Genomic DNA, 22,736 nt, shown 5'->3' with positions numbered 1-22,736 from the left:
GGGTTTTTCTCCAGGTGCTCCGGTTCCTTCCCACACATATATAAACACCAATTGGCGGAAAACATCTGAATATACAGAGGACTACGGATCTTGGGCAATTTCTGGTCGCGCGGCGTGGCTGCCTTCCCGCGTGTCTATGGGTTTTTGGCGCGCCTCTGAGTCGTTCTCTCTCTCTCTTTCATCCAGAGCGAGCAAATACCGTGCACTTTAGAGGTTGACGTTCTTGTGGAAGGGCCGTGCATTATCATACTACTTTTAAATATGGCTTTCAATCGTAGGGCAGGTCGGCCTCAAGGTTCTCGATGCACGTGTATAGACACAACGGAGACGCGCACAGACGCGCGCACACACAGGGTAAGACACACGCACGCACACATAAATAAGACAAAAATCCCCCGTGTGGTCTTAACATACTTTTGAGAGCAAGTGCCGTTAGCGAAAATACACACAGACAGACATACGCACAGACGCAGCACACACGCGCGTACAGAGGGGCGCGCACACACTCGGACACAACAAACACGCACCAACACACCGCTCCATGCCGCATGCAGATGCACACCGCTCGGAGCATTTCTGCTCCCTCCTCGCGTCTCCCCGCCCCCCCGCACCCGCGCTCCCTCCCACGCGTGGCCCACCCGAGACTCCCCCTACCCCGGTGCAGTCCGCGTCTCTCCCCACACCAAGATCGCGACTCTCCGTGGCCACGTGGAGCGCGCGGCGGGTTGAGCAGTGGAGGCGCGCGGCACGATCCGAGCACAGCGCTCCCTCCTGGAGCGCACAAACACAGCTTGCAACCTCTCAACCAATACACCTACACACACATACACCTCTATCTCTCACCGACACATACACCACCACACCTACACACACACGTACACACGTTCACCAACACACGAGCACACCTGGCTTACACGCCTCACCTACACAAACTAACACCACCACCAACCGGACATCCCATCAAATACCCCCCAAAAAACACTCACACCCTACCAACATCCAATAGCCACACAGCCACTCAAAAACACATCCGAGCAACACCCAGCCCAACCAAAGCAACCTACTACTCAACCAACACGCATATTCACCAAGCCAAGCATGTAACTAGCACACAACCACCACACAACGACACACACAGACACCCATAAACAGTACACACAACCCACAGCACACCCGACACACCGAACCAAGATCCAACACTCGACCACAATCACCCAGCCCAGACACTCTCAACACACCACCGCCACCACACGCCAGCAGGCATCACCCTGCGCTCAGTAGCATCAGTTGAAGGAGGAGGAGGTGGAGGAGGGCTTGAGAGGGGTTGGGCCAGCTGCAGGAGCGATGGCCAGCTGCAGCGTGCCACAGGTGTCGGGCCTTCTGGCCGCGGGCATGGCCCTGGTGCTGCTCTCCTTGGCCTTCGTAAGCGACCACTGGTACGAGACGGACGCGCGCGTGCACGCGGCGCGCTGCCGCGAGCGCCCGGCCGGGCCCTCCGCTCACGACCCTGCGGGGGGCCACAACCTGCCGCTGCGGGACCTGCCCGCCGTCCCACCGCAACACGGGGCGCCTGGCAGAGGTGGTGGTGGTGGTGGAGATGATGATCGTGATGGAGGGCACGGAGTTGGCGCAAAGCCTGGACGATCTGGAGGACCCGGAGGGCATTTGGGTGCTGGGGGCTCCAGGCTGTCTGGTAGGGGGCGGGACCCCCAGGCGCGTTTTGGAGGGGGGGCTCCCGTGGGCACTGGAGTGGTGGCGGACCCCGCGGGCAGGGCGAGGGCCCCCGCCCAGGGGGGTCCCGGGGAGAGCGCGGGTAAGGAGCAGCAGGAGCAGCAGCAGCAGCAGCAGGAGGAGCAGGAGGAGGAGCAGGAGCCCGAGTGTGGTCGCGCCGTCTTCTCGGCGCACGCAGGGCTGTGGAGGCGCTGCTATCGGCGCGGCCACGACCCCGAGCTGGACGCCCTCGTGCAGAAAGGTGACCCCGCGAGGTCACGCACGCGCACGCACGCGCACATTTGTAACAAAAGGTAAAGATTCCCCGGATAGCGTTATCGACTTTTGGGGCAAGTGCTGTTCGTGAATAACACCTCATGAAGGCCGGCAAAGGCACACGAGGGGGTGGGTGGCCAGCACCACTCCTGACCGCCTTTGTCTCCCCAGTGCAGATGTTTACACACCGCGCCATTTGAGGCCGAGTTGACCTACGCGAGGCCGACGACCCGTTCAGTTAATCGTCACTGAGCGTGAATCGAACCCGGGGTGCATGGTTCGTAGCGCGGCGCGCTAACCGCTACGCCACCGCTCCCCACTCACGCGCACCCGGCCACACGCACACAGACGAGTAACTACATCACGCAAACATTGCGGCTCCTTCCCATGTCTGTGACTTCACGTGAAACTTAGATGGATGTGAAATCATTGTTGAGCATCACTGCAGCATTGCTTTCAACACGAGCACACTCTGGACCGATTTATATCCAAGTGTATATGTCGGTTTATATGCAAGTGTGTTTGTATGTATCTCGGGCCGGTATCTAAGCGAGAGAGGAGGCTCCCTGTCTGTAATTATCATCTGGGAGCTGCGCGTTGGCTCCAGCGAGCCTGGCTCTGCTGATGAGACGTTGCAAGTTGAAACCCGGTCCAGAGTTGTGTCGTTTGTGTTGAAGCAACTAACGCTGCCGATATGCGCTCGCAGCAAGGCAAGGACGTGTGCTGCTGATGAGATGTGTACAAAACTAAAACCCCCGTTTTATGGCGGGACAGGTATGTGGGCAGGCAAATTGTCACCGTGGGGAGAACAGGACAATTCGGCGTCTCTGAGACGCTGCCGCGGGGGGGGGGGGGGGGGGTACTCGTGAAGAACGTCGCGTGTGATAATCGCGACCCCGCGCTGCCGAGGAACGCGAATAACGGGCTGGGTGATCGCCGCGTTTCGCCCACCGCATCTTTCCTGATGATGTTTTTGTTGTTGTTGTGTTTAGTTCCTTGTTTTCCTTCCCCGCACCTCCGATTAGCACGGTTGGCTACGTACGGTGCGAAAGAAGTTCAACGTACAGCACGCAATCATCGTGCTCTCCGACACGAAATTATGAGAACTATCATCGATTTCTCTCTCAAACGGACGTTACAATCATCGCGGGTCTTTCATCGTACGCAATCGTGGCGTCGCCGTATCGCGGCAACCACAACACACGTGTTCACACGGGCATCGAAAGGAAGAGATCGCTTTGAAAATAGAGTGACAGTCGCTTAAACGTGTCTCTTGATGTAGCGGTTCGCCACGAACCCAGCGACCCGAGTTCAATTCCCTCTCACGGCCACTAACACAAATGACGCTCCTGGGCCTTCCCTAGGTCCACTCAGCCTCAAACGAATCCCGTAACTAGTGCGGTGTGCAGTAAACATCGCCACTAGGGAGACAAAGGCGGCCAGGCGGGGCGTGGTGCTGGCCACGCACCCCTCGTGTGCGGTGCCGGCCTTCAGAGGTGCTCACTAACAGCACTTGCCCAAGAGTATGTGAAGGCTATACGGGGGATCTTTGACTTAAATGTATAGATCTGTGATAGCAAATGCTGGTCGCTGTAATGCGTTAGATGTCTACGTAGGTGGACTCCCATTGAAGCGAATAACTCAGATCTCTGTGGCAGATCTCTGTGACATTAAACAAACTCCATGAGAATGAAAGCACGCTTAATCACCATAAAATATCATGAAAGTCGCTCTAAACCTGCCCGTACGGCTGTTGCTGCTGTAGAACAACAGCACGAGTGTTACATTGAGGAGGTTTAAGAGGCAAGCTGACCGCGGCAGTCAGGAGTAACGGAGCGGTCGCTTTGTGGCTGTGACGATGGCGACCACGCCACCTCCTCCTCCTCCGCGTGTGTGATTCGGGGGTCTGCGTCACGGGTGCCACGGCCTCTCTTCTGGGTGGTGACCACCGGCTGCGCACGCCGCCCGGACAATTTGCCATCATCGCCATCAGCACCATCAGCAGCTGCGATGTTCCCTGCGGTTGCCGTTTCGAGTCGTGCCCAGAAGCGTCGTCAGGTCTTCAGGCGAGGAGGAGTTTTGTGGCCTCTTGTCGCTTTGATGGCCAGGTACCTTTAGCTCGTGGGGGGCCTGTGGTCGCTATACGCAGTAAAGGCAAATCTACACCGCCGATCAGCACGGTGGGCTACGTGCGGTGCGAAAGAAGTTCAACATGCATCCACATCTGTCCGAGTGAATGCACGTCCCTTTAACTCGCAGGCGGGAGGCTATGGCAGGGAGGGAGGGGGGTCGAGATTATGAACCGATGTCTTTGTGAGAATGGATGACGGCCGCTTGTACCAATTTACGATCAGGTCTATTGATCGCCGAGTTATCTCTCTGAAAGTGAATCGCGATCATTTAATGATCGAGGTGAATGTTGACCTTGGAAGTCAACGGGGATCGCTTCAACTGACCACTGCGAAGACGAATCAGCCGCCACTCGAACTCAGCTCTGTGGAAATGAATTCAGCAGCGCTCTCGAGAACAATACGAACAGACGACGACGACGCAACAGATGGCTGCTGCTGATGCTGCTGCTGATGCTGCTGCTGATGATGATGCTGACGATGATGATGCTTCTGCTGATGATGATGCTGCTGCTGTTGATGATGCTGCTGTTGATGATGATGCTGCTGCTGATGATAATGCTGCTGATGCTGCTGATGATGCTGATATTATTGGTGCTCCTGCTGCTGGGTCCGTGTGGCGTCACACCGGGCCGCGATGCGCGGCTGTCAGGCGTCGTCACCAGGGCCAGGGACGTCGGGACGCATCGACTCACCATTGAGGATCACGCATCGGACCGCGCGCGTGCGAGAATCGATGTTTGTTTTAACGATGTTACGCAACCTCCATACAAATTATGTTTGCCGAGGGGGCGTTTAGGCTCTGCAAAAACAATAATAATCGATTATTGAATCGCCCAGTAATCGCATCGCCAGGAAGGGTGCCGGTGGTGGGAATCGCGTGTGCTGCCCTGTCAATCAGACGATAGCCTTGCCCCTCACTCAGCTAGCCACGCCCCTCACTCAGCTAGCCACGCCCATTCACTCAGCTAGCCACGCCCCTCACTCAGCTAGCCACGCCCCTCACTCAGCTAGCCACGCCCCTTCACTCAGCTAGCCACGCCCCTCACTCAGCTAGCCACGCCCCTCACTCAACTAGCCACGCCCCTCACTCAGCTCCCCACGCCAGGTGCTTGATCAGAGTCTGTACACAGCGCTCCAGGTGCTTGTTTTAAGGCTGAGTGCACCTAGGGGAGGGAAGCCCCTGGGCAGGTTCGCACATCGGTGGCGAGCGACAGCTGCGCCGACCTAGGGCCTCCCCCTAGGTCGACTCAACGTTAAATGCGTAGCCGGCCAGGTGTATAAATATCGGCAGGGGGAGACAAAGGCGGCCGCGCGTGGCTGTCCGTAGGCGGCGCCCGTGACTCACAGCGCGCGCCCCGTGCGGTGCGCGCGCCAGGCTCGCTGCGCCGCTGCGTGGCTATCCGCTACAGCTCCTCCAGGAGGGCCCTGGGCAGGCAGCTGTCACACAACGCGACGCGGCGCCTGCAGCAGGACGAGTGGCACCTCCTGCGTGAGACCAGCAGCACCATCTACACCAGCACCATCTACACCACCATCTACACCAGCACCATCTACACCACCATCTACACCAGCACCATCTACACCAGCACCATCTACACCACCAGCACCATCTACACCAGCAGCACCATCTACACCAGCACCATCTACACCACCATCTACACCAGCACCATCTACACCACCATCTACACCAGCACCATCTACACCAGCACCATCTACACCAGCAGCACCATCTACACCACCATCTACACCAGCAGCACCATCTACACCACCATCTACACCAGCAGCACCATCTACACCACCATCTACACCACCATCTACACCACCAGCACCATCTACACCACCATCTATACCACCATCTACACCACCATCTACACCAGCAGCACCATCTACACCACCATCTACACCACCATCTACACCAGCAGCACCATCTACACCACCATCTACACCACCATCTACACCACCAGCACCATCTACACCACCATCTACACCAGCAGCACCATCTACACCAGCAGCACCATCTACACCACCATCTACACCAGCACCATCTACACCACCATCTACACCACCATCTACACCAGCACCATCTACACCAGCAGCACCATCTACACCACCATCTACACCAGCAGCACCATCTACACCACCATCTACACCAGCACCATCTACACCAGCAGCACCATCTACACCACCATCTACACCACCATCTACACCACCAGCACCATCTACACCACCATCTACACCACCATCTACACCAGCAGCACCATCTACACCAGCAGCACCATCTACACCACCATCTACACCACCATCTACACCAGCACCATCTACACCAGCACCATCTACACCACCATCTACACCAGCACCATCTACACCAGCAGCACCATCTACACCACCATCTACACCAGCAGCACCATCTACACCACCAGCACCATCTACACCACCATCTACACCACCATCTACACCAGCAGCACCATCTACACCACCATCTACACCACCATCTACACCACCATCTACACCACCAGCACCATCTACACCACCATCTACACCACCATCTACACCAGCAGCACCATCTACACCAGCAGCACCATCTACACCACCATCTACACCACCATCTACACCAGCACCATCTACACCACCATCTACACCAGTACCATCTACACCACCATCTACACCACCATCTACACCAGCACCATCTACACCACCATCTACACCAGCACCATCTACACCACCATCTACACCAGCACCATCTACACCAGCAGCACCATCTACACCACCATCTACACCAGCAGCACCATCTACACCAGCACCATCTACACCAGCACCATCTACACCACCATCTACACCAGCAGCACCATCTACACCAGCAGCACCATCTACACCACCATCTACACCACCATCTACACCAGCACCATCTACACCAGCACCATCTACACCACCATCTACACCAGCACCATCTACACCAGCAGCACCATCTACACCACCATCTACACCACCATCTACACCAGCAGCACCATCTACACCACCATCTACACCACCATCTACACCAGCAGCACCATCTACACCAGCAGCACCATCTACACCAGCACCATCTACACCAGCACCATCTACACCAGCACCATCTACACCAGCAGCACCATCTACACCACCATCTACACCAGCAGCACCATCTACACCACCAGCACCATCTACACCAGCAGCACCATCTACACCACCATCTACACCACCAGCACCATCTACACCAGCACCATCTACACCACTAGCACTATCATTTAAACCATCACCATCTACGCCAGCACCAGCATCTGCACCATCACCGTCATCTGCACCAGCAGCATCCTCAATAGCAGCATCAGCACCACCAGCACGTGCACCGGAATCTACATCGAGTATGAACTCCTGCCCATGTGCCTCTTCCTTTACACCCACCCGTGTCCGTGTCCACGCGCGTTGACCCATACCCCGTGCGTCCATTCCCCGTCTATCCACGTGTACCCATACCCCCATGTACCCACGTGTACCCATACCCCCATGTACCCACGTGTACCCATACCCCCATGTACCCACGTGTACCCATACCCCCCCCGTGCGTGCGCGTGTGTGGAACGGCTCAGACCTACGGCGCATCACTGCCGGCTTCCTGGGCATGGCTCTGGCCGTGCTGGGCTGCGGGGTGGTCATCGGGGCCCTGAGCTGCTGCTGGGAGCCCAGCCTCACGCAGCACGTGGCCGGCCTGCTCTTCCTCATGGCCGGTGAGGGCCCGCGCCGCCACCACCACCACCACCGCCACCGCCACCACCGCCACCACCACCACCGCCACCACCGCCGCCACCACCGCCACCACCACCGCCACCACCACCGCCACCACCACCGCCACCACCACCACCACCGCCACCACCGCCACCACCACCACGCGGGCTCGCAGGGCCAGCTAGCTTGGCGGAACATCGACACCGCACGGGCGAGGAAAGGCAGAACACCGGCGCCACGAGAGCGAGATGTTAACTACCTCGCCTGGTATACAGGAGCTCGTGGATTCGATCCCGACCCTGACGCCTGAATATTTGGAGTTTGTGGTGTCTCTCTCTCTCTCTTCCCCCGTGGCCGCGTGGATTTTTCTCCGGGTTCTCCGGTTTTTTCCTCCACGTTTAGAAACGTCACGCGTTTGGAGTGTTTGGCTGCTATAAATGTCAACGTTATAAGCCGCTTCGTCGAACCATCATTTGTGATACGCCAGATCGATTCTGAAAAAGAGCTACATAGCTCAGTGGGGCCTTACCTGGTAAAATAAAATAAATAGTTTCATTTAAATAAAATGTTAACAGCACAGAGTTGCTGAGAACAGGCCCAGCGACGTCGAATGACCGACAGCAAATACGCCGAGGGCACCGATCTTGAATGGAGCTGGGGGCTCCAGGAGCTTGGGGGAGACGAGACGGCGATTGATGAAGGCAGCAAGGGGATTCCAAAGTGGAGCAGAGAGAGAAGCGAGGTGACCTGCGGAGTGGTGAGTGGGTGAGTGAAGGGGTGAGAGAGTGAGTGGATGAGTGGGTGTGGGTGAGTTGTTGTGACCTGCGGTGTGGTGAGTGGGTGAGGGAGTGGATGAGTGCGTGAGTGAGTGGATGAGTGGGTGTGGGTGAGTGAATGGGAGAGTGAGTGGATGAGTGGGTATGGGTGAGTGAGTTGTTGTGACCTGCGGTGTGGTGAGTGAGTGGGTGAGTGAGTTATTGTGACCTGCAGTGTGGTGATTGAACACAGTGTGATGGATGACACGAAACAGTCAGTCTGGTAGAGACCGATTATTCAACATGGGAGTTAAAGATTCAAGTAAACATATTCACGGGAAGCAGTAAGCATGACAGCACAGTAGTAGTAGCTCTAGAAGAGTGATACGTAGGGGACCGACCGCCGGTAAGTGAAGCGAGTGAATCGGTGAGTGCCGCCTCTAGAATCACTCTGGCCGCTGCTTCGCCTTGAATTCTGCTCGCGTGTAGCAGTGAGCTGGGATCCGGGGGTGCTCCACTCCGCGCAATGACATCGGCGCCAACACTCGGGGGCTCCCCTCCCCTGGCTGATGTGACACCGTGGATGTCTCTCCCCCACCTCCTGTCTCCCCCTCCTCCTGTCTCCCCCTCCCGCACGCCGGCCGGTGCGCGCCAGGCGTCTTCTGCACCATCTCGCTGTGCACGTGCGTGGCCACGGCGTCCCACGCGCTGCCCCGCGGCGTGGCGCGCGGGTTCGGCTGGGCCCTCGCGTGCGGCTGGTGCGGCCTGGCGCTCGCCCTGGCGGCCGGCTGCGTCTTCGCCGCGTGCCCGGCCGTGCGGCGCAAGCGGTTCGCGTTCGCGCAGCCGCGGCCCGTCGACGTGTCGCACTGAGACGGCGCGCAGGGACGGCCAGGGGTGGAAGTGACACAAGACTCGCAGACGCGACTGCCTTGACGCCACGGCACTCTGAGGACCCATTGACACCGCACACCTTCGTGGGACACACGGACACACGCACGCACACGCACTGACACACGCACGGACAGACACGCACACGCACGGACAGACACACGCACTGACACACGCACGGACAGACACACGCACTGACACACGCACGGACAGACAAATGCAAAGATCCCCCCGTATAGCACGGGGCCAGCACCACGCCCGGCCGCCTTTGTCTCCCCAGTGGCGATGTTTACACACCGCACCAGGTACTCATTTGAGGTTGAATCGACATCGGGGAAGCCGAGGACCGGTTCAGATAATCGTCACTGGTGTTGGCCATGAGCGTGAATCGAACTCGGGTCCTCGGGTTCGTAGTGCAGCGTACCGCTAACCACTACACCACCGCTCCCCACAAGACGCACACATACACGGACACATGCACGCACAGACACACGCACAGACACGCACACACAAACAGACATACGCACACACACAGACAGACATACGCACACACGCACCTCTACTGGGGATCCACGGTGTCTCCTCGTAGCAAAGAGTGGGGGGCTACTCCAGCAGTGGGGGGCAGGGAGCGAGGAAGCCGCCCGCGCGGGGCTAGTGGCCTAGTGGGCGTGGCTGTGTGAAAGTGGGCGGTGCTTACGCAGGGACGGGGGGGGGCTGCCCCCGCGCCGCGTGTCCCGCTGGAGCTTCCCACAGTCGTGGTCAATCCACTGCTGGATGAAGGCCTCCCAGAGCCGTCGCCACATCTCACAATCCTGCGATGAAACAACCCCTCCAACGCCCCGCGTACAAACCCAGTGCGTCGCTCCATCTCCTAAGGGGGTCGCCCTCGCGATGCGTTCCATTCCTGTGGCTGCCCACCCTGTGTATTACTCCTGACCGTGGGCCACCGTCAACCGGTAGCGACGCGTTCCTTCGCGAGCCTCCTGCACCGACCTTCCTCACCAAATGTGAATGGTGTCGCGACCCACGTGGTGTGTGTGTAATATACTTCGCCGTGTCCACGTGCGTGTGGGTTTAGTGGTCGTTGCGGTAAAAGTTGTTGAGCTTCGCGGATCTCACGATGCCCACGTGAGCGGCGGCCCGTCTGGAGCACGCCGACTGCCCCCACCTTGCTCCTCGTACCACGTGGTCAGCCTGACTGCCCCCACCTTGCTCCTCGTACCACGTGACCAGCCTGACTGCCCCCACCTTGCTCCCCGTACCACGTGACCAGCCTGGAGCACGCCGACTGCCCCCACCTTGCTCCTTGTACGACGTGACCAGCCTTGAGCACGCCGACTGCCCCCACCTTGCTCCTTGTACCACGTGACCAGTCTGGGGCACGCCGACTGCTCCACCTTGCTCCTTGTACCACGTGACCAGCCTGGAGCACACCGACTGCTACACCTTGCTCCTCGCGCTCTCGATGGGTCGACGATATGTTTCCTGGCACGGCCCGTGGATGTTTGTCTCGCCCAGCTGCCACGTGCGCTGCGACGTGTCAATACGCAACGACAAAGATCCCCGTGTATCGCCTTTACAGACATGGGGGCAAGTGCTGTTAGCGAGCACTTATCGATACGTGTGTGTGTGTGAAGGCCGCCACGACACGCCATGGGGGTCGGAGGCCAGCGTTACGCCCGGCCGCCTTTGTCTCCCCGGTGGCGATGTTTAGACGTCGCACCAGGTACTCATTTTGAGGCGGAGTCGACCTGCTCAGGTAGCCGGGTCCAAAGTGGAACTTCGCGAACCGGTGACCTCCCTGGAAGGGTCGACAGCCGCCCATTGAGAGGCGCGTCGTGTCCACGCATCGTCACCACCCTGATTCTGACCTCCGATTCGACCCATCACCGGCCGATCGCGCCGCACCTGTTAGGACGAGTCCGATTGCATCAATAAACGTGATTCAAAACTAGTGGCATCGTAAATAAATAAAGGGGCCCGTTGCCTAAAACGTCGGTCCATTGTTTAGTCGCTGTCTATGATGGAGCTCCTAGATAATACTGGTAGGAACCTCCAGGTTACACCAGCCCACAGGGGATTATTGTGTCCGTCGTGCAGGGAGGGGCTGGGTGGGGAGGGAGGAGCTGGGTGGGGAGGGGAGGGTGGGGCTGGGTGGGGAGGGGCTGGGCTGGGTGGGGAGGGGAGGGTGGGGCTGGGTGGGGAGGGGAGGGTGGGGGTGGGGCTGGGTGGGGAGGGGCTGGTCACCCCGTGGTGCCCTTATAAAACTCAACGTTTAACCTACTCACGCCGGCTTGTGCCCGCCCTCACAGTCGGGCATATTTGCGGAATACACCACGCCGCCGTTGACCCTGGCCATTGACCGAGCAACCCAACTTTCCTACCAGCTCCCTCCGCAGCAGGAATGTGTTTTACCTCGACCGCTGAGCCCCTGATGGGCCACGATGCCCCACGCGTGTTTGTGCAGTGACCGTGCGCGTGTACGTGGAGTGTCGTGGAGATTTAAACTGGCAGCGCAGAGCGATGTGATGTCGGGATTTTTCGTTCATATTTAACACGAGATTATAAATATATTGACGGTGCATCCGCACACACACACACACGGATGAAGCTCAGTTTTCTTGGGCAAATAAAGGCTCAGGAGAGTGAGAACCTTCGTGATGCATTCTCGTCGCGTGTTTACGCATTGCGGCGATGATGATGGGTTGGTGGCGATTACGGGATATTCAAATCCTGGGTAACGTAAAGTCAGAGGCATTGGGCCACTCGGCCCAGGCAGCACTCTCCTGAAAGCACCCCCACAGACTCGGTGACTAGCAGAGACTCCCGTTCTCTGTCTCCACATCCCAACTAATAAATAATAAATACATGTCAGCCCACTGGCTCTCCATACCAATAGTATCCATCACAATTATCCATCAATACTATCCATCAATACTATCCATCGATACTATCCATCGATACTATCCATCGCGAAAGCATTTGAGCGATACAACTCTGGCGCGGTTAATTCGTCGTAACAACGTCGGCTCTGCTGATGAGAACACAACTGTCGAAGTCGGTCCATAATTCGCTTGCTCAAACAAACGCGGCTGGGTAATGCTCGTCGGGTAATGGTGTTAGTCAATAACGTCAGTCGGGTAAGCCAAGAGGCGGTCCGATTAAACCGCATTGATACCATGTGTTTGTTTTTGAAGACCCGATGGGGTTCCACTTATCTTGGCTACGTACGGTGCGAAAGAAGTTCAATATGCGGTGCACCGTACGTACGGTTCGCCCCACAACGACCCTCGACAACGCAGGCCGAGTGCGTGGTGCTGGAGACCCGGAGAATACACAAGAGAGTGAACGGAGGGACCTGGCGATGCCTACATTCGTCCATTACTGCCCTCCGCTGCCCACAGCGTTGCCTCGCAGCAGCCTATAACACCTGTTATGCGCATGGTGGTGGTCCCCCCATCCCGGCGCAAATCCAGGCTCAAAAAACTCTGCTTAGCTTTCGAGATGTGCGGCATTCTGAGTGAATTAAGACACGAAGAAGACGTAGAAGAAGACGAAGTGAATGATCCTATCGATTGCTACATTGCATCAGATTGTAGGATGCGAGGTTCGTGACCTCAAAGGGCCTCTTCGCACAATCCCTGAAGGACATCCACCGTGCACTCGGAGGCCAGTGCAGACTTGGACGAAGGCGACGCTGATGGTGATGATGGCGCTAGGCGGCGCTAGGCGGCGCTACACCATCGCGTTTAAGTTCTCCACGTGGTTGCTTTTACATTTGAGGCTTCGGGAGCTCGGTAAGTTTAAGAGGCTCTCCTCCACTCGCCCTTCTTGCATTCACTCGCACGGTCTTATTTTAATGCGAACGCCTTGTATGTGTAGGTAACGGACTCACATTGGTACTGAGTGCGATGGTGGTAGTGATGATGATTATTTGTGTTATTCTAACTACGCTTGTGTAAGCCTCACTGAGTCACATGACTCCTTTCCAGGAGGGTCTTTCCAAGTTTGTTTTGCAGTCCAGGGGACGATGACTGGCTACGTAACTTCCAAGTGAACAGTTTGCGGGTATTTAATTTTATTTGGCAAACATGTGACTGTGACTCGGGCAGTTCTGGTGGTGGCAGTGGTTTGTTTGGTTGTTGGTGGTTACGGACCCGACGGAGATTTCTCTTCGTGCCGATGAAGCTGCATCTCATTTGTGTGTATGGGAGAGCCGAGTGGGTGAAAAATTATGTAGGAGGGAGAAAAAAAATGCCATCCGCTTTTCTGCCGCTCAGATGAAACACAACATCCGCACGTGCCCAGCGGCCTCGCAACACGCGGCGTGTTTCACGGCGGAGGTTTTTAATAGCCCTGTCCGCTGTGCGCGCGGCTCGTGGAGGCCATGTGTTTCGTGTTCCTCGCGCCCCAGAACCAGGCGGGCAAATTCCTTGGCCCCGAGCTTGACGGAAGGGGCCATTCGCCAGGTGGACGTTTCCTTCCGTTGGAAAAATAAATAAATGCGATTCCAGTTCACCTGCCTCACATTTCTCAACACGAGAAAAACGAATTCAACTAAAAATATATATCAACTTGCAAACCCTGCGTTGGGTTTTTTTTCCCAGAAAAAAAACACCCCACCGGTAATTTTATGTTTTTAGGCCATTAACTGCAGAAATTGTCTTTGGAAACCCGTGGCTTTGGCCCACCGTGTAGTTGTACACACGTGGAGGGCCGCCCTCGCTGCTCCGCTGGTACGGCGAGGTGCGTGCGTCGTCCGGCACCACGTGGAGGGGAACTCCTCCTCCCCTCCTCTCCAGGGAGACGTCGTGGTGGTTGGTGGTGGTGCCCTCGGTTCAATAAAGACACGGAGGCAGAGCAGAGGTCGCGATTTAAATTTCGTTTATTTTATGACAGGATATTACAATGACCTGCAAAAAGTGTACAGAAAAGGCACAGGGGTTGCGTACAGACAGGTACAATGCAGGGTTCTCTTTATCTCATCCTAGTAAACCACGTGTGTGTGTGTGTGCACAGCCTGCTGGACTCCACATCGGCACCACGTCAGCTGGGAAACACAGTCGTGGGCAATCCGAGACTTCCATTTGTGCTTTTAAATAAAAACTCTGAATAAATACCGTTAAATAAAAAAAAATCATTGCCTCATTAGTCAATTATTGCAACCACTGTAAGAGACGTCATTACAATGATATTATTACACGGATGTGTTTGTGGAAATTGTATAAATCAGTTTTTAGCATGAGACCTGAATTATAGAGGCGATTTTTTTGTTTTGTTTTAGCCTGTCAAGTGTGGCCTTTGTTTTGTACATACTTTGTTTAGGTTTATGGCTGCAAAAATAAAAATAATAACAATAAAACATAAAATGAAATCACAATAAGGCAAATGAATTGCAGTAAAGATGCCTGGCAACCACATTTCATTTATTTCTTTAATAATTCAAAAAAGTTCAAATTATGTACTTTGTTCCAATGAATAAAGAACAAGCATTAGTACCATTTACACAAGTTTAAGATATTGTTTTTTTTCTATAGGCCGTACACACCATTCACAGATAAAATCTACCGGGAGAAAAAAATTATCTCTAGAAAAATCAGTTTTCATAAACATGTACCCCCCTTCTGAAGTTCCAAAAATAATTACAGGTTTGATCCTTTTTAGAAAATGAAATAACAAAGCATTTGTATGTAGCCCAGTTCACAAAAAAGCATATATTACTTATTACAGACTTTTAAAAAATTAGCCTTACATTAGTGGCTTGTTTAAACTTGGTTTAGTTTTTCTTAAACCACAAATAATAACAAAAGAAACGACGTGGAACTTCCACAACACAATCTCGCCATGCTCCATGTTCACGTAATAACCCCTCCGCTCGGAAAGTGCAGAATAAAATGCCTTAAAGTCTACACGTTTCTCAAGCACCCTGAAGTCCACACACCATCGCAGGCTTCGACACGGCCACACAAACCCACCAACTCGTGGCCTTCCCATGGCTTTAGCCACCAATAAAAAACAATAAAACATAATAATTTATGACTCTAAACTCGTACAAAAATTAGTTCTCTTCAGTTTTCTCTTTAAATTGTGTAAAACACACTCCCCACAAAAACACACGCAACAATAACGAAAGAAAATGGAAATCTACTGCAATTTAAAATTTCTTAAATAATCCGCAGATTTACTTTTTCAATTATTACTCTTAAACATTTATTAATCTGTAATAACTTAACACAATAACTTAGTTGTGAAAGTCACGCTGGCGGACTGAGCGACTGTCCTCCACCAGCGTGTCTGGAAGCCCATTGATGGGGGCGAGCCCGATTTGTCTCCCCCCCCCCTCCCATTCCACGGACAGGAGGACCCGCAGACGAGGAGGGATCTGAGAATGTCCACGCGGCTGGACGGGCTGCCCCGCGGAGACGAACGGTGACCCAGAGATTCACGGCAAAACCTGAACATTGATTTTCTTCTAAGAAATCCTCACGAAATCAAATAGTGTGTGATCAAAGCTGACCCTTACCTCTAACCATGACCCTGTCAATGCAAGAGTTAGGACTGGGACAGGGATTAGATTAGGTGTAGGGGGACAGGTTTGCTCCATTAACATGCAAATCAAATTTCCATTAAAGTGTATTTCAAATCCACTTCCATTCAAATATAATTCATCGTTACAGTATCTTAAACTAACAATTTATTTGGAAACCGATTGCCTGAAGGATTTTTTCAATGAAAATGGCAGGAGAATCTTAAAAGGAATTCTCCTTGCGAGTCCTCTCTCTCTCTGTGTTTCGTCACGGTGCCCACGTGGGCACCTCGGTGGTGCCGGCAGGGCCACGTGGCACGGGCGGGCGAGGGGGCGCCGAGGGGCTCACCCGGCCCCCGACTCGCCCCCACGCCAGACGCTGGTCGAAACATAACGACGACGCCAACGACGCCAACGACATCGGTAAAAATTAAACCGCTCCGCACGTTACACAAACTCGGCGATTAAGGCACGCGACTGCTCGTCCGATCTCAACGCAAATGACATGTAAGAGACGGAGATGGTGAACGGCCAGGGGAATGAGGGAAATTGGCGAGGAAGAGAACAGAGGTGGGAGGACTTAAACGAACCGCTTGGCTGAACTCACTGGGGTAAGGGACCATCCATTTAGTAGGTACGCAAACATCTGTCAAAACTTGACCCCTCCCACCCTCCCTGTACGCCCGCGTACGTTTACAACCCCCCCCCCCCACCTGCGTACGCACGCTTGACGCACCCCCCCCCCCCCCGAATCCTATAGAATGGCCGATATTTAATCCACGCAGAAACGATCAAGGATTAATAATATTGACTTAAAACTTTCGTGACTGCAGGAATTTATATTCGTGGGTCTTTCGGTAAAGTCACGTAGATAGTTATTTTTTGTTATTTTCTTTGAACCTATCTACATCACTTTACCGAAAGACCCAAGAATATTAATAATATTAACGTGTTTAAGCAAACAGATAGTCCACCGCCGGCTGCATTAAAGAGCTGCGTGATAGCTGCAGTCAGGGGCACGGTGGCACACGAGTGACACCTCTCCCACAGTCCCACTTCTCCCGGCAGGACTTGTTGTCTGACAGCTGGAGACACTGAACTGTGGCTCATTTGAAGGCCGATGTAGACAAATTATTATCGAGGCTTCACCACCCCGCCCGTTTCCTATGCGTACATTGTCAGTAGACCCCCTCATATGCAAGCGAACGCATTTGGGTTAACCCCCTCCTCCATGCGTACGTACTGAAAGGATGGCCCCTAACGACTGGGCACGCTCATCACCCCTGAGAGTTGGGGTCGCAATACTTGTACTGGTAACATGGTCCTACTCTTTGTGGGTTCATGATACCTGTGCTCGTACGACTCACTGCAGAGTTAGGACTACTCACTGCAGAGTTAATATTGCGTTTGTGTGAAGATACTTGACATGGTATTGAACTCTGTGAGGTCACGGCACTTATGCTGGTACCGTTCTCTGTAGTGACAATTATTTCTATATCTCTCTGTAGAGTTGGCGCCGCTGTCTGTACAGGCACGGCACTTGTGCTAACTCCGTGTACTCAAAATACTCGTATTGCTCTCTGCAGAGCTGGTACTGCTGTCTGCAGGGTCATGGTATTTATACCAGAGTACTTGGACTGGTAGGCTCCCTGCTGAAAGGTGTAACTCTTTGCAAGCGGTGTGCAACTGAATTCTAAATGAAAAGTATAGGAAGCATGTAAACTGGAACACAAATACTGTAATGTTTGTGTGTTTGCACAAAGGTAATGGTGTCGAGATTATTTATGTATCAGGAAGCAATAATAAATACTATACGTCACTGATCGAGGCCAACACTGGGTCAATTCACCATTACTGTCGAGGTTTCATTGTCCTCTATGGGTTTGCATTTAAGTATTCTGCACTCACAACACACATCATCAGTAGCATTGATTTAATTAAGTTCTACGCGGTAGAAAGGTTACCTTGCAAACTGCACTGGGAGAATACTTGAACATCCGCGCGTGCGTACGCCGGGCAGTGCGTAACGCGCGTAATTGCGGCATGCCTAGCCACACGTGCCCGTGCGTGCGTGCTTGTGTATGTGCTTGCGCGTGTACATGTTAAGGATCCGGGCGGTGACGAAACTTCCCCACGCGTACAACCGAGACCTGCGTCGTCAACGACTCAAAGACTCCTCTTGACAAAAAAAAACGGTATAAAAAAAGGCAGCCGACAGCCAAGGGGGGCGGCTGTATCCCTCGTGTGAGACCGACTGTGTGTGTGTGCTTTCCCTGCCAGAGGTACGGAGGGTGTAGAGATTGCTTGAGAAGGCTGGGCCACGATGCCGTCGCTCAGTCCGATTGCATCGACGGCGGGGGAAACCGCTCGGGGAAAAAAAACGGCCCATCGATGCCCGTGCCCACCTTGTGGCCGCGTGCACCGTCCAGGCTGGTGCTTCTGGCCGTTTGCAAAAAAGAAAAAGATACGCGCACGAAGTGACGTTTGTTACCTGATGAGAGCTCGGCCCGCGACACGGGCGGTAAGTTCTCTAATGCATAAGACGCCCGTGGCCACGCAGGGCGACGGCCGGTTGTGTAGGAGTCAAATGAAAAACTAAACCGGGTCCTCCGTCCAATTACGACCCCCGACGTTCTACCGTCGATGCAAACGGGATGTCAAGATTCAGCGGCGTCCGCACAGAATGCCGACGGAGCACGGACAAAGTTGTGGAGGCGGCGATGACGACGATCCGGCGGCCGGTCGGGTAGCGGCGCGAATGCTGTCAGCACCCTGGAAGCGACGCACCCCGCACGCGGGCAGCGAACCCTCGCCTCCGACGATGCGCGGGGCGGACAGAGGCAGCCGCGAGTCCTCCCGGAAACTTGTACGGAGAGCACCTTGTCCCAAAACGTGCACACGGCGTGCTAACGAGTTATCCGCGAGATTTACACGATGCCATTATGGATTGACGTTCCTCTTTCGCCCCCAGACGAGTCACGGAGGCTCTTTGAATGCCGTCGAGTTTGTAAGTTGGGAGAGGCCAGAGAACTTGCGCGCATGGATCGGCGCCGACACCGCTAAGCATGCGAGCAACACGCCGCCCGCCCGCCGTGTCGTGACCGCCCCCCCACCCTACAGGAGGGGACGTGGGCGCCACGCCCTTTCTTCCGATCCAATCGCACGCCGACCCGCGCCGTCGCCGGAGGGCAGCGCTCGCCCCCACCCCGGGGTCACGCCGACGCGACCCGCGGGACGTCGGCCCCGGAACGTTCGGCAGGAGAGACGCCGTCTGGCGGCCCCGTCCCTCACGACCCCACCAGCACCTCCATGATGTGGTCCAGCTCGCTGAGGTCGGCCTTGAACTGCGGCGAGCCGCCCGTGGCCGAGCTGCACGGCGCCGGGACGCCCCCGCGCGGCCACTCGTCCCCCGCCGCGGGTCCCGCCCCGCGGCCGCCCGCGAGCGCCGACGGGGCGAAGAGGTCGAAGTCGTACATGGCGGTGTCCACGTCCGTGAACACGTCGTCCAGCGACAGCTCGGGCAGCAGGAAGGCGGTGGCCGTGCCGTCGAGGCATCCCACCCCGCCGCCGCCGCCGAACGGCATCTCGGGGGCGGGCGGCGCTCGCGCGTCGGGGGGCGACCTGCCGCTCGGGCCGGGCGCCGGCGGCCCCGCCGCTCGCTCCGACGGCTCCGTCTCCGCGCTCGCGTCGCGGCGCGCGCAGCCGCAGGCCGCGGCCGGCGGGCGCGCGTCACCCCGCGTCGGCGCCGCCCCCGCCCAGCAGGAGCACCGAGTCCGGCCCACGGGCTCCACGCGCGGCGGGGCGCCCGCGCCTCCTCCCCGCCCGTCGTCGTTGTCGCCGTCGTCTTCGTCGTCGTCGTGGCAGAGCTTGGAGATGGCGCACAGGGAACCCTCGGGGCCGCCCGCCTCGCTCCGCAGGTCCACGGCTGGCGGGAGGAGCAGAGGCAGAGTCGAAGAGGAGGGCGGCAGGAGGGCGAACGAGGGGCTCCCGGCCACCCCCCGACTCAGCGAGTGGGGCGGAGTCTCTGCGCAGCTGCGGTCAGGGGGGGGACCCTGAGCCCCGACGCCGGCGCTCACCCAGGGGGGCAGCAGAGGGCGCGACACGCCCTCCTGCCTCAACTCCTCCTGCGGGCGACACCGAAGTGAGATGACGCCGAGCCGTTCGCATCGATGCTTGACTTAACGAGCGACGTGCGCGGCAGATTTCGAGTTGCGAGGGGCCGGGCTTCTACTTAGGGCGGTGGCTTAAAGTTCGAGGGACGAGGCACCGCGACGGGCGAGCGGGTGGGCAGGAGCCCACCGGCAGCCGTGGCGGCGGACGCACCTGTATGCGGCGCAGCGTGTTGGTGACGGCCACGTAACGGCGCAGGCACGGCTCCACCTGGCCGCGCACCTCCTGCAGCTTCCCCAGCGACAGGGACATGACGGTCTGCCGCTGCAGGGCGTACGCCCGGCCTGGCCCCGGAGCGGCGCAGGGCAGCAGGGGGCAGCGGGGAGGCACCGCACCGCTGGCCCCCGGCAGCAGCAGCAGCCCGCCGGCCATGCCCACCGCGTCCTCCTCCGTCAGCTTCCTCTTCACGCCCTTGCCAAACATGGTCTGCGGGAGGAGAGGTGGACGCACGGTCGGCGATAAGGAGACCGTTCACAACGTTTGCAACCGTACGCACTTGGGGGCGCCAAAGTGGCTAGGAGGTCGTGGATTCCATCCCAACCCTGATACCTGTATATTTGGAGTTTGCATGGCTCTCTCCCAGTGGTTGCGTGGATTTTTCTCCGGGTCCTCCGGTTTTCCCCTCCACATTCAGAATCAACATCAAGCGTTCAGAGTATTTGGCTGCTATACATGTCCACGTGATAATCCACTTTGTTACGCTATCATTTGCGATAGCCAGGCTGCTTCTGAAAAAGAGCTATATAGCCCGGTGGGCCTTACCTGGTAAAATAATAAAAACTTGTTTAGTTTCGTAAATAGTTTTTAGTTGATTCGCTCGCGCACGCCGCTAGACCAGGGAAAGCAAGAGACGTACAAATGCAGGGTTGTACTGACTCTCTCGGGCCTGTGTACATCTGTTGCAAGTTATTTTTCATTTTAATTTGTAGTTCGCATCGACTTCATGGGGCATTTTTTGACCGCTCACGTCGTTATTTTGCTCAGAAAAATCACCGCACATTTCTTAGAATCTGCAAGCACGCCCAGTACATGGAAACCAATGCATTCTCCCTAGGAAGGCGGTGATTTAAATGTATTATTTATCACAGACAACAACCACCACGGGAATACTTTAAAGATTTGATAAAAAAATGTTGAGACGGTTTGGTTTAAACGGAAGTGTTTTATCTTCAGCTCCTCACATTTGAAGCGCTGGAGTGGCGTTCTAACGGCTATGATCACAGTGTGGCGCTGACCACTGTATGAATAAATTATAGGCAAGCAGAGCTCTGTGGAATTACAATGAAAAGATAATTGAACAAGTTCAGTCTTTGCATCATTTGAAACGTTTCAATACAATGAGGGCAGTTTAATTGCGAACACTGAGACCTGTCGTCAAGCCAAACGAAGTCGACCGAGGATTATGAAACAAAGACTCTTCGTGTTTTTGAGATGTGTGAAAATGTTGTGGCAATCGTCAAGATGCACGCACGCCCAAGCGTCCACTCACGTGACAACGTTGACAATGAGCGAGTACTGCACAGTACACACACACAACAAAGATCCCCGGTGTAGCCTTAACAGACTCTTGGGGCAAGTGCTGTTAGCGAGCACCTATGGAGGCTGGAACGGCACACGAGGGGGTGGGTGGCCAGCACCACGCCCGACCGCTTCATTTGAGGCTGAGTCGACCTAAGGGGGCCCAGGGCTGTTCAGATAATCGTCACCGGTGATGGCTGTGAGCGGGAGTTGAACTCGGGTCGCCGGGTTCGTAGCACAGCGCGCGAACCGCTACACCAACGCTCCCCATTCACTCACGCACGTACGCACGCACACAAATACAAGCGTACACTTTTCGAGAAGCACACGGTGTGCATGCGCGCACACACGCACACACTTTCACTGACAGCCCGCACGACAGCTGCGGCTCTGCTGCTCCGCTACTTTATTTAACCAAACCCAAGGTGCCACGGGGCCAACGGGGATCTCGGCGCAATCCCTGCAGACGCCGGCACTCGCCCAGCGCCGGAGCGCCGCCACAAAGGCTACGGTGGCACGATCGTCCCGCCGGACTGGGCCGTGAGAGGGTGCCGACTGCGGCCGGAGGAGACCCCTGAACTATGAGAGCACAAAGAAGCCGGGTCGGAACACGTTTCGGCGAAACGAGGCCAGGCGAGCGCGCGGCGCCAGCATCGAGAAGGGGGATGATAATTGCAATTAATTTGCGCGAGCGATCATCAAGAGCGAGGCGGGACCCAGCAGCAAGGAGGTGGGAGCGACGCGGGGGTTGGCGAGAAACGCGCCAGTCGAGACTCTCGCTCATCTCGCCGCTCAAGTCACTCGGCGGAGAGAAACCGACTTTGGATTTCACACCGGTAACACCGCCACCCGCGGTACCGGAGCGCAATGACGCCATTGGCAGCGTTCAGCGGTGCGAGCGGACGTTGAGGTTGTAGACCTCGTGGGCACGAGTCACGAAACGCGACGACCGCGTGCCACCGCCGTAAGCCGAACCCCCAGATTCGTACGTCACGAGAAACTCAACCGCGCCGTCATTTG

The 22,736-nt window shown here is 55.9% G+C and overlaps 2 protein-coding genes across 2 annotated transcripts in view; one reads left to right on the top strand and one right to left on the bottom strand.

The window, feature by feature from the left end:
* The first annotated feature begins 1,336 nt into the window (after window positions 1–1,336).
* On the top strand, window positions 1,337–9,670 carry LOC144933674 (transmembrane protein 178A-like). The gene is made up of 4 exons (XM_078858734.1): window positions 1,337–1,972; window positions 5,494–5,607; window positions 7,724–7,861; window positions 9,270–9,670. Exons 1-4 carry the CDS (start codon window positions 1,345–1,347, stop codon window positions 9,482–9,484), a joined length of 1,095 nt encoding a protein of 364 aa, XP_078714860.1. The 5' UTR covers window positions 1,337–1,344; the 3' UTR covers window positions 9,485–9,670.
* Window positions 9,671–16,797: 7,127 nt separating this feature from the next.
* LOC144933660 (SERTA domain-containing protein 2-like) overlaps window positions 16,798–22,736 on the bottom strand; it is a 33,875-nt gene continuing 27,936 nt past the window's right edge. The window contains exons 2-3 of the mRNA XM_078858705.1: window positions 20,352–20,624; window positions 16,798–20,152 (exon numbers count right to left, since the gene is read on the bottom strand). Coding sequence (XP_078714831.1) covers window positions 19,316–20,152; window positions 20,352–20,621 — 1,107 coding nt within the window. The 5' untranslated portion in view covers window positions 20,622–20,624 and the 3' untranslated portion in view covers window positions 16,798–19,315. The remainder of the gene's footprint in view (window positions 20,153–20,351; window positions 20,625–22,736) is intronic.

Source organism: Lampetra fluviatilis, chromosome 7 (assembly GCF_964198595.1).
Source record: "Lampetra fluviatilis chromosome 7, kcLamFluv1.1, whole genome shotgun sequence".
NCBI lineage: Eukaryota > Metazoa > Chordata > Hyperoartia > Petromyzontiformes > Petromyzontidae > Lampetra > Lampetra fluviatilis.
The sequence above is the reverse complement of the archived record's forward strand: the minus strand, read 5'-3'. Positions and strand labels throughout refer to the sequence as shown.

Excerpts from the sequence above, each read along its gene's own strand:
- LOC144933674 (XM_078858734.1), top strand. The coding sequence starts at position 1,345 with ATGGCCAGCTGCAGCGTGCCACAGGTGTCGGGCCTTCTGGCCGCGGGC. Across the intron at positions 1,973-5,493 it reads GGACGCCCTCGTGCAGAAAG|GCTCGCTGCGCCGCTGCGTG; the intron begins GTGACCCCGCGA and ends TGCGCGCGCCAG. Across the intron at positions 5,608-7,723 it reads GGACGAGTGGCACCTCCTGC|ACCTACGGCGCATCACTGCC; the intron begins GTGAGACCAGCA and ends GGAACGGCTCAG.